General features: G+C 44.3%; 1 protein-coding gene across 2 annotated transcripts in view; it reads left to right on the plus strand.

The window, feature by feature from the left end:
* The window catches only part of mbtd1 (mbt domain containing 1), a 70,011-nt gene that overhangs the window by 46,361 nt on the left and 3,860 nt on the right, over window positions 1-19,790 (plus strand). For both annotated transcript variants that reach the window (XM_052032828.1, XM_052032827.1), the window contains exons 12-16: window positions 2,252-2,399; window positions 4,312-4,394; window positions 5,096-5,330; window positions 7,553-7,627; window positions 19,479-19,563. In XM_052032828.1, the coding sequence (XP_051888788.1) occupies window positions 2,252-2,399; window positions 4,312-4,394; window positions 5,096-5,330; window positions 7,553-7,627; window positions 19,479-19,516 (579 nt within the window). In that variant the 3' untranslated portion in view covers window positions 19,517-19,563. The remainder of the gene's footprint in view (window positions 1-2,251; window positions 2,400-4,311; window positions 4,395-5,095; window positions 5,331-7,552; window positions 7,628-19,478; window positions 19,564-19,790) is intronic.

Here is a 19,790-nt window from a genome sequence, read left to right on the forward strand (position 1 = left end):
GGTTGGAAGTTGGTTTGTAATTGCGGGATTTGGTGATTAGACAGCAAAGAGGATTTGAGGAGTAGGATCAGTTAAGAGATCACAAGACAAAGGAGCAGAAGTAGGCCATTCGGCCCGTCGAGTCTGCTCCATGAGCTAAGCTAAAACTATTCCTATCTAGCCCCAATTTCTGGCCTTATCCCCATATCCCTTGATACCTTGACTAATTAGATACCTATCAATCAATCCCCAATGATCGGGCCTCCACAGCTGTATGTGGTAAAGAATTCCATAAATTCACTACCCTCTGGCTAAAGAAATTTCTCCTCATTTCTGTTTTAAACCTGTACCTTCTAATTCTAAGACTGTGCCCTCTAGTCCTGGACTCACCCACCAAGGGAAACAGCTTAGCCACATCTACTCTGTCCAGTCCTTTCAACATTCAAAATGCTTCTATGAGGTCCCCTCTCATTCTTCTGTACTCCAGTGAGTACAGTCCAAGAGCCGACAAACGCTCATCATATGTTATCCCTTTCATTCTGGGAATCATCCTCATAAGTCTTTTCTGAACCCTCTCCAACATCAATACATCCTTCCTAAGATAAGGGGCCCAAAACGGCACGCAGTATTCCAAACAAGGCCTCACCAGTGCCCTCTAGAGCCTCACCAACACTTCTTTACTTTTATACGTTATTGAATGATGGAGTACTCTCAAAGTTTTGATGAAAGATCGTCAATCTGAACTGATAGCTCTGTTCTCTCTCCAATGATCTGTCTGACTTGCCAGTTTTATTTCAGGTTTGCAGCATCTGCAATTCATGCCTTTTAGGCTTAAAGGGCCCAATGGTTTGTTGCTTCAAACTCTTGTGGCACTATGGTTAATGGCTTTTGTTCTGGGTTTGTACATTGTGCTAGGGACCTGATACCTAATTCTCTGATGTGGAAGCCAAGTTTCTTTTTTGTGACAGAAAACTTTTAAATTGAAATGAGGTTCAGATAATCTTTTCTCTTTGTTTGAAGTGAGATCATGTTCCTGAGGCTGTCCTCCTATATTTTGTGGTTTCACACAACTGGGATTGGGAATTTGGCATATGCAGTGGTGATTCATTGGTCCAGCGTGTTGACTGTTCGATTCTGCCATTCAGATTTAAATCCCTTGGTGCCTTTATGGTGTCAACCTAAACTCTCAGTTTACCTTGAAGTGGGGGATTGTGTGCTGAGACTTGTCAGCTCCTGCCTTTGTATGTAGGCTCATTGTTGTCTTGATGGTGGTCTTTAAATTGTTTTTTGTTTCTGGTGTAAGAATCCATCCTTTTATGAAGGGCGGAGTCCAAACATTGTACTCGTATAACCTGTTACACCTGCTGTGAAGAATCAAAGTGTAATGGGTGCATTATCAGGAGAACTTGACAAACGCAAATAAAGAACTTTATTTTGCATATGTGCAAACTCATCAGTTTTAAAGTTAAGATGCTTTACATTTAAAGTGGTGCATGTCCAAGATGTGAAGTCACTACACTTGTTTAAGCTACCACTGGGTTACTTGGATGTACTTCATTGAGTGAAGTCAGGTATAACCCACCCCATCCCACCCTGCCTTTAGGTCTTGTGGCAGAGAAAAATTCTTTTTTAGTTCTATGGAAGGTGAAGAGACCTTTCCCACCCTAGTTCCATCCATCGCTTAGCAGAATATGAATATGCATCTACAATGGACAGAGAGTTTGATGGTTGGAAGAATTTGAATGGAGTGCAAATTGGTTTTTGGGACAATCCATGAGAAACTTTGCTTCTGTGCTTTGCTGTATTCCCCCACTCCTCAGTAGGGAACTGCCCGTACTTGGCAACATCTAGATGAGGAGTGGAATTGGCTGTGATTTTATTCATGGCTGCAGATGTTTGGTGCTTAATGTGTTTGTTACTGGCTGCAAGGATGTATTGTGGTGCCGATGCTATGATCATGTTGCAAATCCCTTTTCACGTTACTTCGTAGAAAAAGAAATGGAGCCACCAGGGTATAGTAAACCAACAGCTTACCAGCAGGTCATCTCAATTCTGTGGTACCATCGTCACTGTAAATTTTACAGGCCAAAGATCCTGTAACATTTTGACTCTCCTTTCGTGAAGTGGGGCTACTTTGGTTGTCCTCAATATTCCTGGTTTGTACTGAGGAGAGATCATCACTGTATGCAGCTGTGTGTGTGACCTGTGAAATGTGTGTTTTCTGTGTCTTCTTTTTTGCCCCCTTTTGGTGAATTTCCCTTTCTCTTCTCAGGTATTGGCAGAGGGCTACCTGATGATTGGTATCGATGGCTCGGAGGCAGCAGATGGCTCAGACTGGTTTTGCTATCACTCCACATCCCCGTCAATCTTTCCCGTAGGGTTCTGTGAAATTAATAAGATTGAACTTACGCCCCCCCGAGGTAATGTCTTTCTCACTAGGCAGTGTCTTACAGTTGGGAATTGAGCATTACTTTATTGATAAAGGCAGAGTTGATCCGATATTACAAGGCTTCACGCCTGTAGTCTGTTTTTCATTCTGCTGTAAAGCTAATGCTGTTGCCTTGATCAATAATACAGTTTCTCTTGGGTCAGAGATGGCTCCCAAACCAGCCCAAAGCACAAATTCTCATGAAGCACGAGTAACCCAATTAACAGTGCCATTGTCAGGGTGGCTTGGTTTGGCGTGAAATGCTGCAGGGAAAGAAACTTGGAATTGATCCTGAAATTAGTGATCTTGCTTTTGAGCAGTGTTCCTCTTTAAATCTCCAGGGGCTACACCTTCCATGTCACATAGACTTGCATACCCCTTCCTTTAAGCCCAAGTAAGTGGCTATCTTCTCTTATGGTATTTTTATAGGTGGAATTTTGAAGTAGAATAGGTGTTGAGAAAATAGTTAGTGGCTTTGTTTTGACAATGTATACTACATCAAATTATATTTATTCAGGATCATCCCAGCGACAGCCTGATGGTAACTTCAATAGAATGCACTGTTACTGTACTTTCCATTGTACGATCTCCTCATTTCCACTTCCTCTATACCAGTTAACCTCACATGAGCTTTACTTTTATTCTGTTGGAAAACACATTATCAAGCCTCACTGCAACACTGTCAGAGGTGCAGATTTTTAGATATGGCATTAAACTGTTTAAAAGGAAATTAAAAATGTTGTGACATTATTTTGGAGAAAGGGTATTTTCCTGGTGTGTCAGCCACTATTTACTTCTAGTTCAACTCCACAAGAGGGAAAAACACATTTTATAGCCTTGGCTCTAAATCGACACCATCCTTAATGAAGTGCTTTTGTTCATAACCTCGCAAAGTACTAATTCCCACAGACCAAGCAGGTCACAGGTGAGTTTTCTCGACTGTGCAGTGTTAACTGATCTTGGTCAAGGAAGAGGTGGGGTTGATTCAGCTACAATCTGTGACTAGGCTAAGGAGACAAAAGTTAAGTTGCAATATGACTCCAGGTCCAGTTGTCCACTCGCTCCAACAAATGTGCAGGATGGCATTGGGCCCAGGATAGTGGTCACCATGGCAGAATACCTGGCTGGAACCCACATGGGTGAAATATTTACATTTGATGCCACTTGAAATTGGGAGATGAAAAAAAAGAATTACTTGTTTAAGGTTCAATTTATTATTTTGATTTCATGTTTGAAGCAGGAATGTGAACATGTGACCTACCTTTTCTGTAGGGTCACAGACTGCTCTGCCTCAGCTCATCTGGTGCTTAACCCCAGTCTGTGCTTTTTCTACCTCCACTTTTGTCTATTCCAATGCACTCTTGGGTGCCTTGTCTTATGTTCTAACCTCTGTAAACTTTTGATCATGTCGAATTCTGCTGTCCTTTCATGTCCAATTTACTGAACTCTTCAAAACTGACACACACATTGATTCCTAATTCAACAATTCACAATGTCTCCCCCCGTTTCAAATTTTTCCACTGCATTGGCTTTTCCTGTCTGAAACCTCCTCCAATTTGCCACATTATGTGATATCTGCACATCTGTAATTCTAGCTTCCTGTATGTCCATGCTGTACAATTTTGGCTGTCCCTTCAGCTGCCAAGGCACTAAACATCTAGAATTCCCTCCTTAAAACCAAACTTCTACTCACCTGTCCGAATATCCCCTGATGTGTCTATTATTAGCATTTGTGATTATGCTCCTTATGAATCACCATGGGTTATTTTATCCTGTTGCTGTATTATTCGACCAGCCAAACATCTATGGTGTAGGCAAATATTTGTTCTGTTGGTTCCTGATGTCAGGCAGATAAGGTTGAGAAATTCACTGGCACTCTTATAGTGATGGTGACTATTTTGCAGGTTACTCCAAAATACCTTTCAAATGGTTTGACTACCTTAGGGAAATGGGATCTGTCGCAGCACCTGTCAAGCTGTTCAACAAGGTGAGAGCATGAGTTGTCAAAAATGTAAATTGTTTTCTTTTGTCATTTCATACTTTAACTCTTAAATTATGTTGAAGCTTTATTTTAAACAGCGTGTTTATCCCATGAGAACTGTTGTGTTAAGATTCTAATTTTTATGTAAAGCTTGCACATGGTATTCTGTTTTTACATTGTGACCTTAGTTAAAGGGTGCTGAATTAGTAGCCAGTCCAGTAATCTGGAATGTCCATTGGATGAAAATTTGTGGACTGAATGCTGCTTACATTGCTTGGGTAGGAAATGTCACATTCTGAAGTGAAAATAATTTATTGTTTCACACTTGGATAATGTATTGAACCACCAAATTGTCCACTGTTCCCTCTAAGATTTATCTAACTTAACCAGGATCTCTGGTTTTTGCAACTGGTCTCTTGGTTAAGGAGAATGAGAGTGGTCAGAGTACCTGCTTCTGATGGTGGTTTAATTCTCACTGTGAAGGCCTTGTGTGCTTCAGATATTGATGCAGCTCTGCTGTGATGCATGATTGGTTGAGTTGCCTACCTGTGCTGCCATGTAATATGAAGTGTGATTCCTGTGGTATGCTAACATAGTGATGATGGATTGTACCTCCTGAACCCACGTCAAAATTAAGCAAGGCTTATAATATCACATTTTAAATGAGATTTTCAACTTGCCAAGACTAACTTTGTTTTCTATCACAGGAAGTTCCAAACCATGGCTTCCGAGTGGGCATGAAACTGGAGGCTGTAGATCTGATGGAGCCACGTCTGGTGTGCGTAGCCACTGTTACCCGCATTGTCCATCGGCTCCTCAGGATTCACTTTGATGGTTGGGAGGATGAATATGACCAGTGGGTAGACTGTGAATCTCCAGATCTCTACCCAGTTGGCTGGTGTGAGCTGACAGGATACCAGCTTCAACCTCCAGCATCTCAGTGTAAGTAAAGCCACTGATTCAATTCCTTGGCAACCATCTGAAAATGAACTGGAAAATTCACAATCTTTCATTATATACTCGGTCCTGGACTGAGTTAGAGCTCGTATATCTGTGCCATCATGAAGGCCATTTATTTCTACCTGCAGAACAAGGCCCAACATTGCTCATTTTGAACTCATCTACTGCTCAAACCCTATCCAATTGGACTGTTCCAGGAATTTGTCTATTGTTGAACCTAAGAATTATGAATATTTTCTACTTTCCTTCAAATTCTACTCAGTTGTTTCGGTTTCCTCATCACACACATTACTACTGGTTCTTTGTAAACTTGGAGGTACTGATGCCTGGGACCAACTGGTTAAATTAATCCATGCATTGTGTAGAAAATGAAAGGTAATCACAGTGAACTAAACTCTAACTCTGGCTGTTAGTGGTGTTGAGGAAGTTTGTTCTGTAAGTGAGAGAGCAGCAGTTGTAATTCAGCACAGCTCTTCGTAGGAGTTTCAAATCTAATCCCATTTGAAAATTTTTGTCCATTCAATTTCTCTGTCAAGCAGAGAATGTTTAAATTTTCTCCTGCAGACGAAGATGCGGACCAGAATGAATAAATAGGAAATTCACAGATGCATGTTTCTCAGTTGTGTGATTTGGAGACAATGAAACACGGTAATAGATCTCACCCATGCCTGATACTTGATTGATTATATAGTGCTGTTGATGTATCTTGACCAGGTTCCATAACTTGTAATAAGGACCTGCTATTCCCCAGGGGTCAGTGCTAGGCACATAGCTATTTGTCACCTATATCAATGAGCTGGATGCGAACGTACAAGGCAGATGACACTAAAACAGTTGGTGCTATTGACAGTGAAGATGGTTCTCAGGATTTACAGGGGGATCTTGATCAGTTGGGAAAGTGCGCTGAGGAAAGGCAAATGGAATTTAATTTGGATAAGTGCGAGGTGTTGCATTTAAGTCAAGATAAATGAGGGTAGGACTTTCACAGTGAATGATAGGGCCCTGGGGAGTGCTGTAGAACAGGGGGACCTAGGAGTTACAAGTACATAATTTCCTAAAAGTGGCATCACGGGTAAACGGGTTGGTAAAGAAGGGTTTTGGCACGCTGGCCTTCATCAGCAAAGAGCATTGAGTATAGAAGCTGGAATGTTATGTTGCAGTTGGTGAGGCTGCATTTGGAATATTGTGTTCAGTTTTGATCACCCTGTTATAGGAAAGATGCCATAAAGCTGGAAAGGGTGCAGAGGAGATTTACAAGGATGTTGCTGGGACTTGAGGGACTGAGTTATGGAGAGAGGTTGAGCAGGTTGGGACATTTTTCATTAGAGTGAAGGAGAATGAGGGGTGATCCTATAACGGTGCATAAAATCACGAGGGGCATAGGGTGAATGTGCAGAGTCTTTTTTTTCCAGGATTGGAGAATGGAACTAGAAGGCATAGGTTTAAGGTGAGGGGGAGAGATTTAATAGGAATCTGAGGGACAGCTTTTTCACTCAGAGTGTGGTCAGTATGTGGAATGAGCTGTTGGAGGAAGTGGTTGAGGCAGGTACATTAACAACATTTAAAAGGAAATTGGAATGGTATATGGATAAGAAAGGTTTAGAGAGACATGGGCCAAACACAGACAAGTGGGACTAACTTAGATGGGAATCTTGGTTGGCATGAACTAGTTGGGGCGAAGGGCCTGTTTCTGTGCTGTATGATTCTATGACCTGAGAGTTTGTATATTTAACAGTGGATTGGAGGTCTTTTGATCATGGTCATCATTGACCCATTATCATCCTTTAACATCAGTCCTTCATTTCTCCCATTCTAAGTGTCTTCTGCTATCTTAGCACTGTTCTATTACTTGGAAGTTCGCCGAGCATTTCCTCATAATAGGTGCACTTTTGTACAACAGCCGTGGATATGGGGTTAGTTTATACATGTATATTGTATGTTAATACACATAAGGAGATACTGGGGGGGAGTTGTAGATTTTAGGTCCAACGTATGATCAATAGAGCAAGGTTGGCAATAGTCTTTACATAACTCCTGTGATGCTGTGGTTTCTTATGTCCTCCCTTTTTATTTCTTCTAGTGGTGTTAGGCCTCTTTGTTGTGATGTACTTGGCTGGTTAGTAAGCTGATTGGTTTAAAAAGCTGTGGGTTAACCTCTCTTGGCCTGTGCCTTTTCTCATGTGGCTTTTGTGTTTCATCTCTAGCATCTAGAGAGAATCAGACCAGTGTGATGAAGAAGAAGAAAGCCAAGTCCAGCCAGTACAAGGGCCACAAGAAAAGTAGGTTGTCTGTTTTATGATTATTTTTCTTCAGTTCCTTCCCATTTACCTTTATTATTAATATTATTAGCAAATATCTTTAACACATTGAAGACTACAATATTTTCCCTGTATTTATCTGTTATGCTATTTATGTAACTTTGTACAAATTCTTTCTGGTGACACTCAGGTCAGTGTCTGTTGTGAGCTGCTGTGACACTTCCTCATTTCTCAGCCAAGTCACTCAAACAGCATGAAAAACTATCCTTGCTGACTGTGAAGCACTTTAGGGCTTACCAAAAATGTGGCAGGTGCTACACGGATGTGTTTATTTTCACTTGGTCAGTATCTCGGCTGTGTGCGGTTTAAACCCGCAGTTGTGGTGAGTGTTTGAAATAGGAACTGATCAATGACTGTCAGTCAGAACTGGAACTGGACGAGTGATGCTCAATGAGTTAACCACGGGAATTTACTGCTCGTAATAAATGAGTCATCGAGGTGTGAAGGTGAGATATTTCAAGGCAAAGTCCTGCAGATACTGTAATTTTGAAATAAACTCAAATGCTGGAAGTACTCAGCAAAAAAGGGATCATTAATGAATAATGGAAAAGTTTAAGATCAAAAATCTGAACTGGGAAAGGTCAAAGATGGAAGCATTATAAAATGCAGAGAATGAACTTGGTAAATTGCTTGATGTCCCTGGGTTGTGAGTGGGTGACTGATGTCATCTGCTCCTGGCTTGTAGGGTGTAATGAACAATGTCGGTCCATTTTGCAAACATTGCAGTAAGGTATAACTTCCAGCTTCACTGACTTCCTTGTCAGCTTGTACATCTGTTACTTTGGGATTCTTGTATCACTGTCCATAACTGAGTTTAGATATTAAAAAAAATTGCTGGAGGAAATCAGTGGGTCAAGCAGTTTAGATCCTTTAGCTTGAACATCCCAGATGAGTTAAAACATGGTCTCTAAAAATGTTAATTACTTGTTGGGATTTGATTTTGTTTCTCCAAGTCCAGTTCAGCAGTAAACAGAGCTTGTAGTTGATGGTCAAGGTGCCAGAGTTGTCTGTAAAGGAGGACTATTGAGATGTGGGAGTGAATAGGGCTTCTGAGTAGATCAGGTATCTTCCATCACAAAGGTTCAGAGAAGAGGATGCTCAAGCGTGCTTACCAAAAAACAAAATATCACTTCAGGGTATTGTGTGATGCAGCCTCCATGTCTTTGCTCCATGTGGTTAGAACAATTTTGAATAAGAGCAGACGACCTTCGAAGAGTGAGTACCTGGTCATTATTGGGATACCTGAGGCTGCCTGCCCTCTGGTCATGTGCACTGACCTAGCTGCGTCACGGAACTGAGTTTGGTAAGGTTCCTGATCCTATCTCTTCAGAAGTCACTGGATAACAACTTTTTTTTCCTGTTAGTGTTGGAAAAAAAGTATTTATTACTTTCTGATGTTGTCCCTGAGGTACGTGTGGGTTCTTAGTCCATGTTTTGATACTGCAGCAGACCTCACAGCAAGGTCTGATCTTGTCCTTGTCTAGTGTCCACACATCTATGTGGGGTAGTAATTAGCCAGAAACTTGATGCTCTGAAGCTAAGCTTATGGTGATTCTAGAAACAACAGGCCTAGTGAGATGTCACTGTGAGCCATATGATGTTGTATAGTCAGTAAAGGTGAACTGTGGAGAGCACTGGGCTGTGGGTACTACTTTAAGCAGGGCCAGGCTTGCCCCACAGGTAGAAGAGGAGTGCTTGAATGAGATCCTCCTTGACTATGGATAACTCGTGGTTGAGGATCATGGCTGAAGGATGATAGTTGAAATTACTGAGATGAATCTTGTTGAAAGAAAGTTTCGATAAAATGTTCCAAATTTCTTATCAAGTAAACCATCAACGGTAACCAGCAGTGCACTTGGTATCCATAGTAGGAGGCTTCCATAGCTTGTGATGTGGCTGGTGTAAACCTTCACATTTTGTCTCTGAGAAGTCACTATTGTGTGTTTGCTCTTCCTTGCTCATTCACAACTGCATAGAACCCTTTGAAGCAATTTCAGAAAAAAAACTTTCATGAGATGTGGATGTCAGTAGCAAGGCTGGAATTGATTTCCCAACTCTAATCACCTTTGAGTGGTGTGCTTGGCCATTTCAGTTGGTAGTTGAGTAGGTGCCTTATTGTGGGTCTGGAATCTCACAAAGACTAGACCAAGTAATGGCAGCAGATCCTTTCCATGGAGAATAATGTTGAATCAAATGGGATTTATGACAGTCTGATGGTCACTTTTTAAAAAAAATTCCATGTTATGTTGAATTAATTCTAGTTGCTGAAGTAGATTTAAACTCAACACTATAGATCATTCGTCCAAGTTTTGGGATTGCTGGTCCAAGAACAAAACATTTGCTTCTTTATAAAGGAGGCTAGGCCACAGTGCCAAATAGTTTATCGCAAAATGTTAGGCAGCCCTGTTAGCCAGAAATCTGCAATAATGTTCATTAGGATAGTACAGAAACATGGGTTAACTCTCAAGGCGACAGAAAGGTCAGAGAGTACAAACTGGGATAAATTACACTTAACATCACATAAGATGGCATGGGTAACTTCATTCAGAGCCTACTCAATATCAGCACCAGCTTACGGTGTAGGTCAACAGGATCTGTGACTATGAGGAGCACACCATCAGTGTAAGCCAAGAGGACAACCTCCATGCTCAGGCTGTACAGAGTCAAACCTGCCAACCTCCTCTGAAGGCTGCACACAGATGGAATGCATCTGGCCAGGGATATAACATTTCTAATGCACACATTTCCTAAAGTGAAAGGATGGCATCAAGGACCCATTAACTTTATCCAGACACCGTGGCAATGTTCAAAAGTAGAACTTGGGCCATGAAAAATGGCCTGAGTCCAAACATATGCAGAGTCTCCAATAGGTATTGGTGTTGAATGGCCTCTCCTGGTTGAGGGAGAAAAGGGCATCCAGGATCTTATCCTGAATGGCTGTGCCTGGGATACGTAGGACTGACTGGGCTGGATCCTCTGAGACAGTATAAAGTCTGGGGGAATGAACATGGCCCATTGAAAGACTTGTACTCAATGCTGAGGAGGGAGACCAGGCACCAATTTCTTAAGAGGCTGAGATTGCCCCTCTTCAGCAATATATCATCTGCCCAACTTTGTAAGGGGGCAACTCGAGCCTGCTAGGGTTTTCCCAATTACTCAAGCTCTGATTCCCGCCTCTTGTTCAACCTCTGTGTACTTGCATACTTATGACAGAAGAGAACATGCCAGTCTTGCCCACATTCTACTATAGCCTCAAGGAAGGGGAAGCCTTCCTGCTGCCCAGAACGGATGGAATGAATCCTGGAATCATTCATCCTCCAGCAACCAGTTGTTAATGTGCCGGTACATGGACCTCAGACAGATTTGAAAGTCTTGATGGCCTACTTCTGCTCCTATTTTATTGTGTGTTCTTGTGGTTTGGACAGGTACTTGGATGGGAAAGGAGAACAGAAATGCAAGTCTAATGCAGGCAAATGGGATTAGTGTAGAGATCATGGTCAGCGTGGATGAGGTGGGCCGAAGGGACTCGTTTCTGTGCTGTATGTTTCTACGATTCTGTGGTGGGGGTGGATGAGTTCAGTGGGAAATAAGGGTGGGACATTTGATGAGATTACTTGACCCAAGGGTCTACAGGCAGGACTGACCTGGGGGCTCATTGTGAATGAGACTTTCCTGCTCAAACCTCAGACAATATACAGCTTTCCCATATGTGTGTGAGCCCATGATGATGGCAAAGGAGCTGATGCCCTCAGCCATTATCTTTACTCAGGCCTCGGTGATTGTAACGGGGCAGTTGTAACTCTTAATCCTATCTTTTTTCATGTAATTAGTTGAAATGGTGACAGGGTCCAGGAATAGCTACAGCTGCTGTGTAACTGTAGGAGGCCCCACCGTTGGGGAGGATGGTGTAGTCACGGGTCCAGGAGTCACACCCACCTTCAGGTGAAGTATTATTAGAAAAAGAAATACTTAGAAGTAAGAGAGGAGAAAAAGTGGAGATCTACTGTGGTGGGAAGGGAGAGGAAGGCCAAGGATGATGGCTCTGGCTTTGGTGGAATGGTACAGCCCTTGGCGTGGATCCTTGGCTGAGGGAAGTCCCAGCCCAGGCAGTGGGGGTGGTGAGGTTTGCTTGTTTTAAGGCTCCATTTAGAGTTGAGCAGCATCATCCCAGGATGTTATAGTCTCTTCCTCCACTAATGGTCTTCTGCAGTCAGCTTACATTCTCTTAAAGTGCACAAAGTACCCTCTCATTTATATAGCTCCTCCTCATCTCCTGTTACCCACCAGCAAGAAACTGAACTGCAACAGCTGGCAACATGTGACTGCAATCAATTGGCTCTATTGCTAATCCTGCCCTGGGAGTGTGTGACAGGACACAGTTGTCTGTACCTCACGCATTTTTTCCTTTTCCCCCAGCTGGTGCTCCCTGTACTGGGAGTGTATAGTGGAAAGTGTAGAGCGCCTTTCCTCTGCACTCTGCAACTGATTGTTTGTTCCTTTTTAACACGGGACAGGTGTTCCCCACTCTCGTTGTATTGCACGTTGAGTGAAAGGCCCACCCTCTGTCCCCCAAACAAACCATTAGACAGGAAACAGCAAGGTTTAGATTCTCAGGACTCTGTCCAACATCTTGAACTTTGTGAAAGATTCAGAATATTTTCTCAGTGGGGTGGTAATTTTATTAAACGTTTCATGTTTACATGAAAATTACATGTATTCACAGGTGCAGTGAGAAACCTGGTTGCAGCAGCATCACAGGCTCATAGTATCATAAGCAGCATTCACAAGAAAGACGTATATTAAACATAAATTATACACAATTTTTACAAGAAAAAGACAATGGGAACAAAGTCCATTTTAGTGCCAAGTGATCAAACTGGTCATGGTGTTGCTAAACTGTAGTGATTAGGGTTTGCCATTTGGTTCAAGAACTGAATGATTGAAGGGAAGTAGCTGTTCTTGAACCTGGTGGTGTGGGTCTTCAGGCTTCTGTATCTCTGGCCCAATGGTAGCTGCAAGAAGATGGCACGGCCTGGATGGTGGGGATCTTTGGATGTTGCCTTCTTGAGGCAGTACCTCCTGTAGATACTACTGATGGTGGGGAGGGATGTGCCCGTGATGTATTGGGTTGAGTCCACTACTCTCTGCAGCTTCTTGCATTCTTGCGCATTCGAATTGTCATACCAAACGATGATGCAACCAGTCAGGACACTTTGAACAATACATCTGTAGAAGTTTAGAACATAGAACAGTACAGCACAGTGCAGGCCCTTCAGCCCACGATGTTGTGCTGAACTATATGAACACCTCCATGATCAATCTAACCCTTCCCTCCTGCACAGCCCATAACCCTCCATTTTTCTTACTTCCATGTGCCTGTCTAAGAACCTTTTTAAATGTCCGTATTGTATCAGCCTCTACAACCACCCCCGGCAGTGCATTCCTGGCACCCACCACTCTCTGTGTAAAGAACCTACCTCTGACATCTCCCCTGAACATTCCTCATCTGACATTTAAACGGATGTCCCCTGGTATTGGCTATTGCTGCTGTGGTGCTGGCTGTCCACTCTGTCTATGCCCCTCATAATCTTATACACCTCCATCATCCTCCTGCGCTCTAAAGCTCCAGCTCGCTCAACCTTTGCTCATAAGACATGTTCTCTAATCCAGGCAGCATCCTGGTAAATCTCCTCTGCACCCTCTCTAAAGCTTCCACATCCTTCCTATAATGAGGTGACCAGAACTGAACCCAGTACTCCAAGTCTGATCTCACCAGAGTTTTATGGAGCTGCAATATTACCTCGTGGCTCTTGAACTCAGTCCCCCAACTAATGAAGGCCAGCACATCATACACCTTCTTAACCACCCTATCAACTTGTGCAGCAACTTTGAGGGATCTATGGGCTTGGACCACAAGATCCCTCTGTTCACACTGCTGAGAATCCTGCCATTAACCTTGTACTCTGCCTTCATGATCATTATTCCAAAGTGTATCACTTCACACTTTTCAGGATTGAACTCCATTTGTCACTTCTCCACCCAACTCTGCATCCTGTCTATATCCTTTTGTAACCTACGAAAACCTTCTAAACTATCCACAGCACCTCCAACCTTCGTGTCATCTGCAAACTCACTAACCCATCCCTCCACTTCCTCATCCAAGTCACTTATTAAAAAAAAATCTCAGTAAGTAGGGGTCCCAGAACAGATCCCTGTGGAACACTACTAGTCACCGACCTCCAGGCAGAATATTCTCCATCTACTACCACCCTCTGCCTTCTGTGGACAAGCTAATTGTGAATCCACGCAGCCAAGTCTCCACGGATCCCATGCCTCATGACTTTCTGGATGAGCCTACCTTGGGGAACCTTGTCAAATGGCTTACTAAAGTCCATATACACCACATCCGTTGCTCTAGCTTCATCTATTTGTTTTGTCACTTCCTCAAAAAACTCAGGCTTGTGAGGCATGACCTACCTCTCACGAAACCATGCTGACTATCCACAATAAGACATGCTTCTCCAAATGCTCATAAATCCTGTCCCTAAGAATCCTCTCCAATAGCTTGCCCACCACTGATATAAGACTCACTGGATTATCCCCATTACTGTTCTTTGAAGATGGGAACAACATTTGCCACCCTCCAATCCTCTGGCACCACTCCTGTGGCAGGGAGGATGCAAATATCATCATCAACACCCCAGCAATCTCTTCCCTCGCCTCCCATAGTAACCTGGGGTATATCCTGTCTGGCCCTGGGGACTTATCTATCCTAATATTTTTCAGAAGCTCCAACACTACCTCTTTCTTAACCTCAACATGCTCCAGCATATTAGCCTGTTCTATGCTGACCTCCCATTCGTCAAAGTCCCTCTCTCTAGTGAACACCAAAGCAAAGTACTCACTAAGGACTTCCCCTACCTCCTCCGCCTCTAGGCACGTTTCCCCCTTTATCCCTGAGTGGTCCTACCCTCACTCTAGTCATCCTCCTCTTCCTTGAGTATGTGTAGAACACCGTGAGGTTTTCCTTCATTCTTCTCACCAAGGCCTTCTCATGTCCCCTTCTAGCTCTCCTAAATCCCTTCTTAAGCTCCTTCCTGGCTACCTGACAATTCTCACGAGCACTGCCTGATTTTTGCTTCCTAAAGCTTAAGTATGCTTCCTTCTTCCTTTTTGACTAAATACTTCACCTCTCTTGTCAACCATGATTCCTTTACCCTAACATCCTTTCCCTGTCTCAGTGGGACAAACCTGTCCAGGACCCAATGCAGCCTCCACATTTCTGTGCATGTGCCTGAGAACATCTGTTCCTAATTTACACCCCCAAGATCCTGCCTAATACTATGGTAATTAGCCCTCCCACAATTAAAAACTTTCCCATATCATCTGCTCCTATCCCTGTCCATGGCTATGCTATAGGTCAGGGAGTTGTGGTCACTATCCCTGAAATGCTCACCCACTGACAAGTCTGTCACCTGACCAGGTTCATTGCCTAGTACTAGATCCAGTATGGCCTTTCCTCCAGTCAGCCTGTCCACATACTGTGTCAGGAATCCTTCCTGGACACACTTGACAAATTCTGCCCCATTTAAACTTTTTGCACTAAGGAGGTGCCCATCAATATTAGGGAAGTTGAAATTGCCCATGACAACAACTCTGTTATTTTTGCACCTTTCCCAATCTGCCTATTTATCTGCTCCTCATTGTCCTGGTGGCTATAGGGGGGGGCCTATAGAATACTCCCAATAGGGTGATCGTTCCCTTCCTGTTTCTGATTTCCACCCACACTGACACAGTAGATGATCCCTCCACCACGTCCTCCCGTTCTGCAGCTGTGATACTATCCCTGATTAGCAATGCCACTCTCCTCCCATCCCCTTTTACCTCCTTCCCTATCCCTTTTGAAACATCTAAAGCCCAGAATATCCAGCAGCCAATCCTACCCTTGTGACAACCAAGTCTCTGTAATGGCCACAACATCGTAATTCCATGTACTGATCCGTGCTCTGGGTTTGTCACCCTTATTCTTAATACCTCGCATTAAAGTAAAGATATTTCAACCCATCCAACTGACTGCGTTCAGACCCTATCCACTGTCTATCCTTCCTCACTGTCTCTCTGCATAATGCATCTACCTTTACACCAACTGCTCCATCATCTGACCTAACACTCTGGTTCCCACCCCCTGCCAACCTAGTTTAAACCCTCCCCAACAGCTCTAGCAAACCTGCCCGCAAGGACATTGGTCCCTCTTGAGTTCAGGTGTAACCCGTCCCTTTTCTACAGGTCATACCTTCCCCAGAAGAGATCCCAGTGATCCGCAAACCTGAAACGCTGCCCCCCTGCGCCAACTCTTCAGCCATGCGTTTGTCTGCCACATCTTCTTATTCTTACCCTCACTGGCGCGTTGCACAGGCAGCAATCCAGAGATTGTCACCCTTGAGGTTCTGCTTTTTAGCTTCTTCAGAACCTCGTGCCTCTTCTTATCTATGTCGTTAGTACCAATCAGTACCATGACCTCTGGCTGCTCACCCTCCCCCTTAAGAATGCTGTGGGCTCAGTCCAAGATGTCTCTGACCTTGGCACCTGGGAGGCAAAGTACCATCTGGGAGTCTCGTTCTCATCTACAGAATCTCCTATCTGTTCCCCTAACCAATGAATCCCCATCACTACCTCAATCCTCTTCTCCCCCCTTCCCTTCTGTGCCACAAGAGTCCGACTCACTGCCGGAGACCTGGCTGCTGTGGCTTTCCCCTGGTAGGTCATTTCCTCCCCCACCCACCAACAGTATCCAGAACGATCACACAGCTACCTGCATCCTGCAACCCAGGTGTAACTGCCTCCCGGTAACTCCTGTCTATCATCTCAGTTTCCCAAATGATCCGGAGTTCATCCAGCTCCAGTTCCCTAACGTGGTCTGTAAGGAGCTGTAGCTGGATGTACTTCTTGCAGGTGTAGTTATCAGGGATGCTGGCGGTCTCCCTGATTTCCAACATCCTGAAGGAGGAGCAAATGACTACCCTGCCTGCCATTCCCAGTGCTCTAAACTGTGCAATAAGGAAAAAAGAGACCTTACCCGAGTCTCACCTTAGCCTCTGCTCACTTACTCCGCCGAAGCCTTTTGAGCCAAAGCCTCAAGGTCCCACTCTTACACTGAGCCACTCACACAGTGGCTGCTCCACAATGGCCGCTCAGTTTGAACTTACCTTCTTATTGGCGGCTGCTGCCCTATTAGCTGAGCAACTGCTTCCTGCTCTCACTCTTGCTTTGTTAGAGTGTTTGGTGACAAGCCGAACCTCTTTAACCTCCTAAGAAAGTAAAGACGCTGGCACGCTTTCCTTATGATTGCATCTATGTGCTGGGCACAGGACAGGTCATCTGATATGTTGACGCCCAGGAATTTAAAGCTGCTGACTCTCCTCCACTAATCCCCCAATGTCGCCTGGTGCACGTACGCCCTTCTTCCCCTTCCTGAAGACAACAATCAGTTCTTTAGTTTTAGTGACACTAAGCAAGAGGTTGTTGTTGCAACGCCACTCAACCAAATGTCCTATCTCGCTCCCTGGTTAGTACAGATCAGCTTTCCTCTGCAACATTGAACTGTTTTGGAATGTTTGATATTTCTTTCCACTCCTCTGTTCAGGCCTTCTGAGCTTTCCTGGGTTACATGCCTAATCACAGCCTCTAGCAGACCCCAGCTGTGCCTCTAAGGTCTGCCTGAAAGAGTTGACAAATCTTTGCAAAGCAGTGTTGCCCTGGATAGCTTGTGGGGACACTTGATTTTGTCCTCCTTGACAAGAGATGTTGGTGTTTGTGTAGAGAGAGAGAGAGCACTGACAGGCATGGACAAGATGGGCTGAAGGGCCTGTTTCTGTGCTATATCACTCTGATTGAATCTGGGCTGAATGGTAACGTTTACCCGTTTGATCATCAAGAGTTGGATTGCAACGTTCAGTGCCAGGCGGTGTGACTTCTGCTCTCTCAAGTTCAGAGTGATTCATGGAACTAGGGCGGAGAAGTCACCAATCTGATCCCACAAAGCAATGTGGGGAGCTTCCAAGCAGTTGTTGGATCCCATTGAGGCTCCAGGATAGGTCAGTGATACAATTAAGCATGACTATTTCCTTGTATATAATACTAGTAGTAACCTTAGTGCAGCCTTTCTGAACACTATAATGAGAGCTTAACAAAGTTTGACCTGATGTTTAGAGAGGAAGAATCCAGTTGGGAAGAAGCCAGTCAGTCTATCGATCCTGCCCATGAGTGGCGGGAAAGGCAGGAGTTTCACTGCGGATGATGAGTTGGCTCCTCCATACAGAACTCTTCCAGCTCAGGCAGACCCGGAGGCCCACACACCTCCCAGCACTAGCAGACAGGTCAATGCCAGGCTCACAACAGGTAATCCAATAGCTTTAAAAAGAAAAAAAAATTGTGTTTGTCGTTAATTAATACGTTCATGGGATGTGGATGTTGGCAAGACCAACATTCCCAGTTAACCCTGAAATTGAAGGTAGTTAAGGGAGTGACCGTATAGGCCGGACTGGGCAAGTTTGGCAGATTTCCTTCTCTGAGGAAATTGGCAAACCAGATAAGATTTTTAAACAAAGAACCAGTATTTTCATGGTTAACATTACTAAGAACAGCTTTTTATTCCAGAGTTAGTCAAGTCATACAGCACGTTTACTTGAATACTTGAATTCCAATTCCCCAGTTGGGATTTCAACTGGGTCTCTGGACACTAGAGTAACCTAGCCCCTGTGCTGCTGTACCCATTCATTGTCCTCTATTCAAGACCAATGCGCTGGGTGGCAGGGGTCATTCTCCCCTGAAACCCTGGGTTTCTTAGATGCTTGATTTGGGGGGGTGTGGTCAGGCATCTCTGACTCCCTGCAGTGTGGTTACAGTCACTGCCAAGCCTCCTCCTGTGTACGCCCTTCCTGTGTAGCAGGACTGCTGTCAGGAGGCTGTACACTCCAATTTCTGTAGCAGTCCAGAGTTGAATGCGCCCTGGCTCCAGTCAGCTTTCTCCACTTGGACTGGACTTTGAATCTGATCCAACCAGCTGAGCGGTTCTGCTTCCTGCATTAACCATTGGATTCATTGTGTTCTCGTGTATTTTTAAAACCATATATCTTGTGGTGCCTGAGTTTTCGCCAGTCTTGCACTGTCAAATGTTGGGTGTTGGTTGCAGTGAGATGCTTGAACAATGCTGATGGTCAAATATTTCCTAACTCTCATTTTCCTTGTCACTATTAACTGCTCACTAACCAATCCCCAACCTGTTCTGTCTTAGGAAAGTGTGTGGTGATGACATTACTAATTATGTGAATCTAACACCATTTCCTGACTGAGGTACACATTCAGTGTGGGCAGGCTTCATGCACCAATAGTCTGTCAAATTATTTTGGTAGTTCTTGTTCAGTCTGTGTCACTTCCTCTTTCCTCCTCCTCTGTCTTTTGCTCTGTGAGGCTTGGTCTGTTGCCTGAGGTACTGTTGTGAGCAGCTGTTGTACTGGTCCTCAGGATTGGTCTGCAGATACCATGTAAACTTTGCTGCAGCTCTAATGCACTGGGTGACCATTGCTGCTTGGCAAGTTCCTAGATGGTGCCCCCACCCCAGTAAGTGGTCAGGATCAGCTGGTCTGCCTCACTGCTTTGTGCAGCTGGATCCGGGAATGCTTCAGTACCTCATCCTGTTCTTCCCACTGGCAGAGTGGGCGGGTTACTCTGGACATGATCACTAGGGCAGGTGCTGCCCACTGCCTTTGTGGGGACCTGGAATGTTGACCTCTGATTTCCCTGTGTGTTTCAGCCAGCAGCAGTAAACACCGAGACATCATCATCTGGTGACCAAAGACCGTTGCCATCTCTCCACAGCGTTTACTGTCAGCTACCAGGTGAGTGGAAAGCCCAGAACCCGGCTCCTTGCTGTTTAAAGTTTGCACAGGCAATCACTAGCCTCGCTGTGCATGCTTTGCAATCCATCTTCACAGTTACCCTGGGGGTGGGGGCATTGTGAGGCAGCAGAGAGGAGTGTGGATTGTGGTGTGTAGAAGGACTGAGAGATCTTGGAGTTTCCATGGGTATGGGATGATTGAATGGAACAGAAACTGTCAAGGTATGG

This window comes from Pristis pectinata, chromosome 18 (genome assembly GCF_009764475.1).
Source record: "Pristis pectinata isolate sPriPec2 chromosome 18, sPriPec2.1.pri, whole genome shotgun sequence".
Lineage (NCBI taxonomy): Eukaryota > Metazoa > Chordata > Chondrichthyes > Rhinopristiformes > Pristidae > Pristis > Pristis pectinata.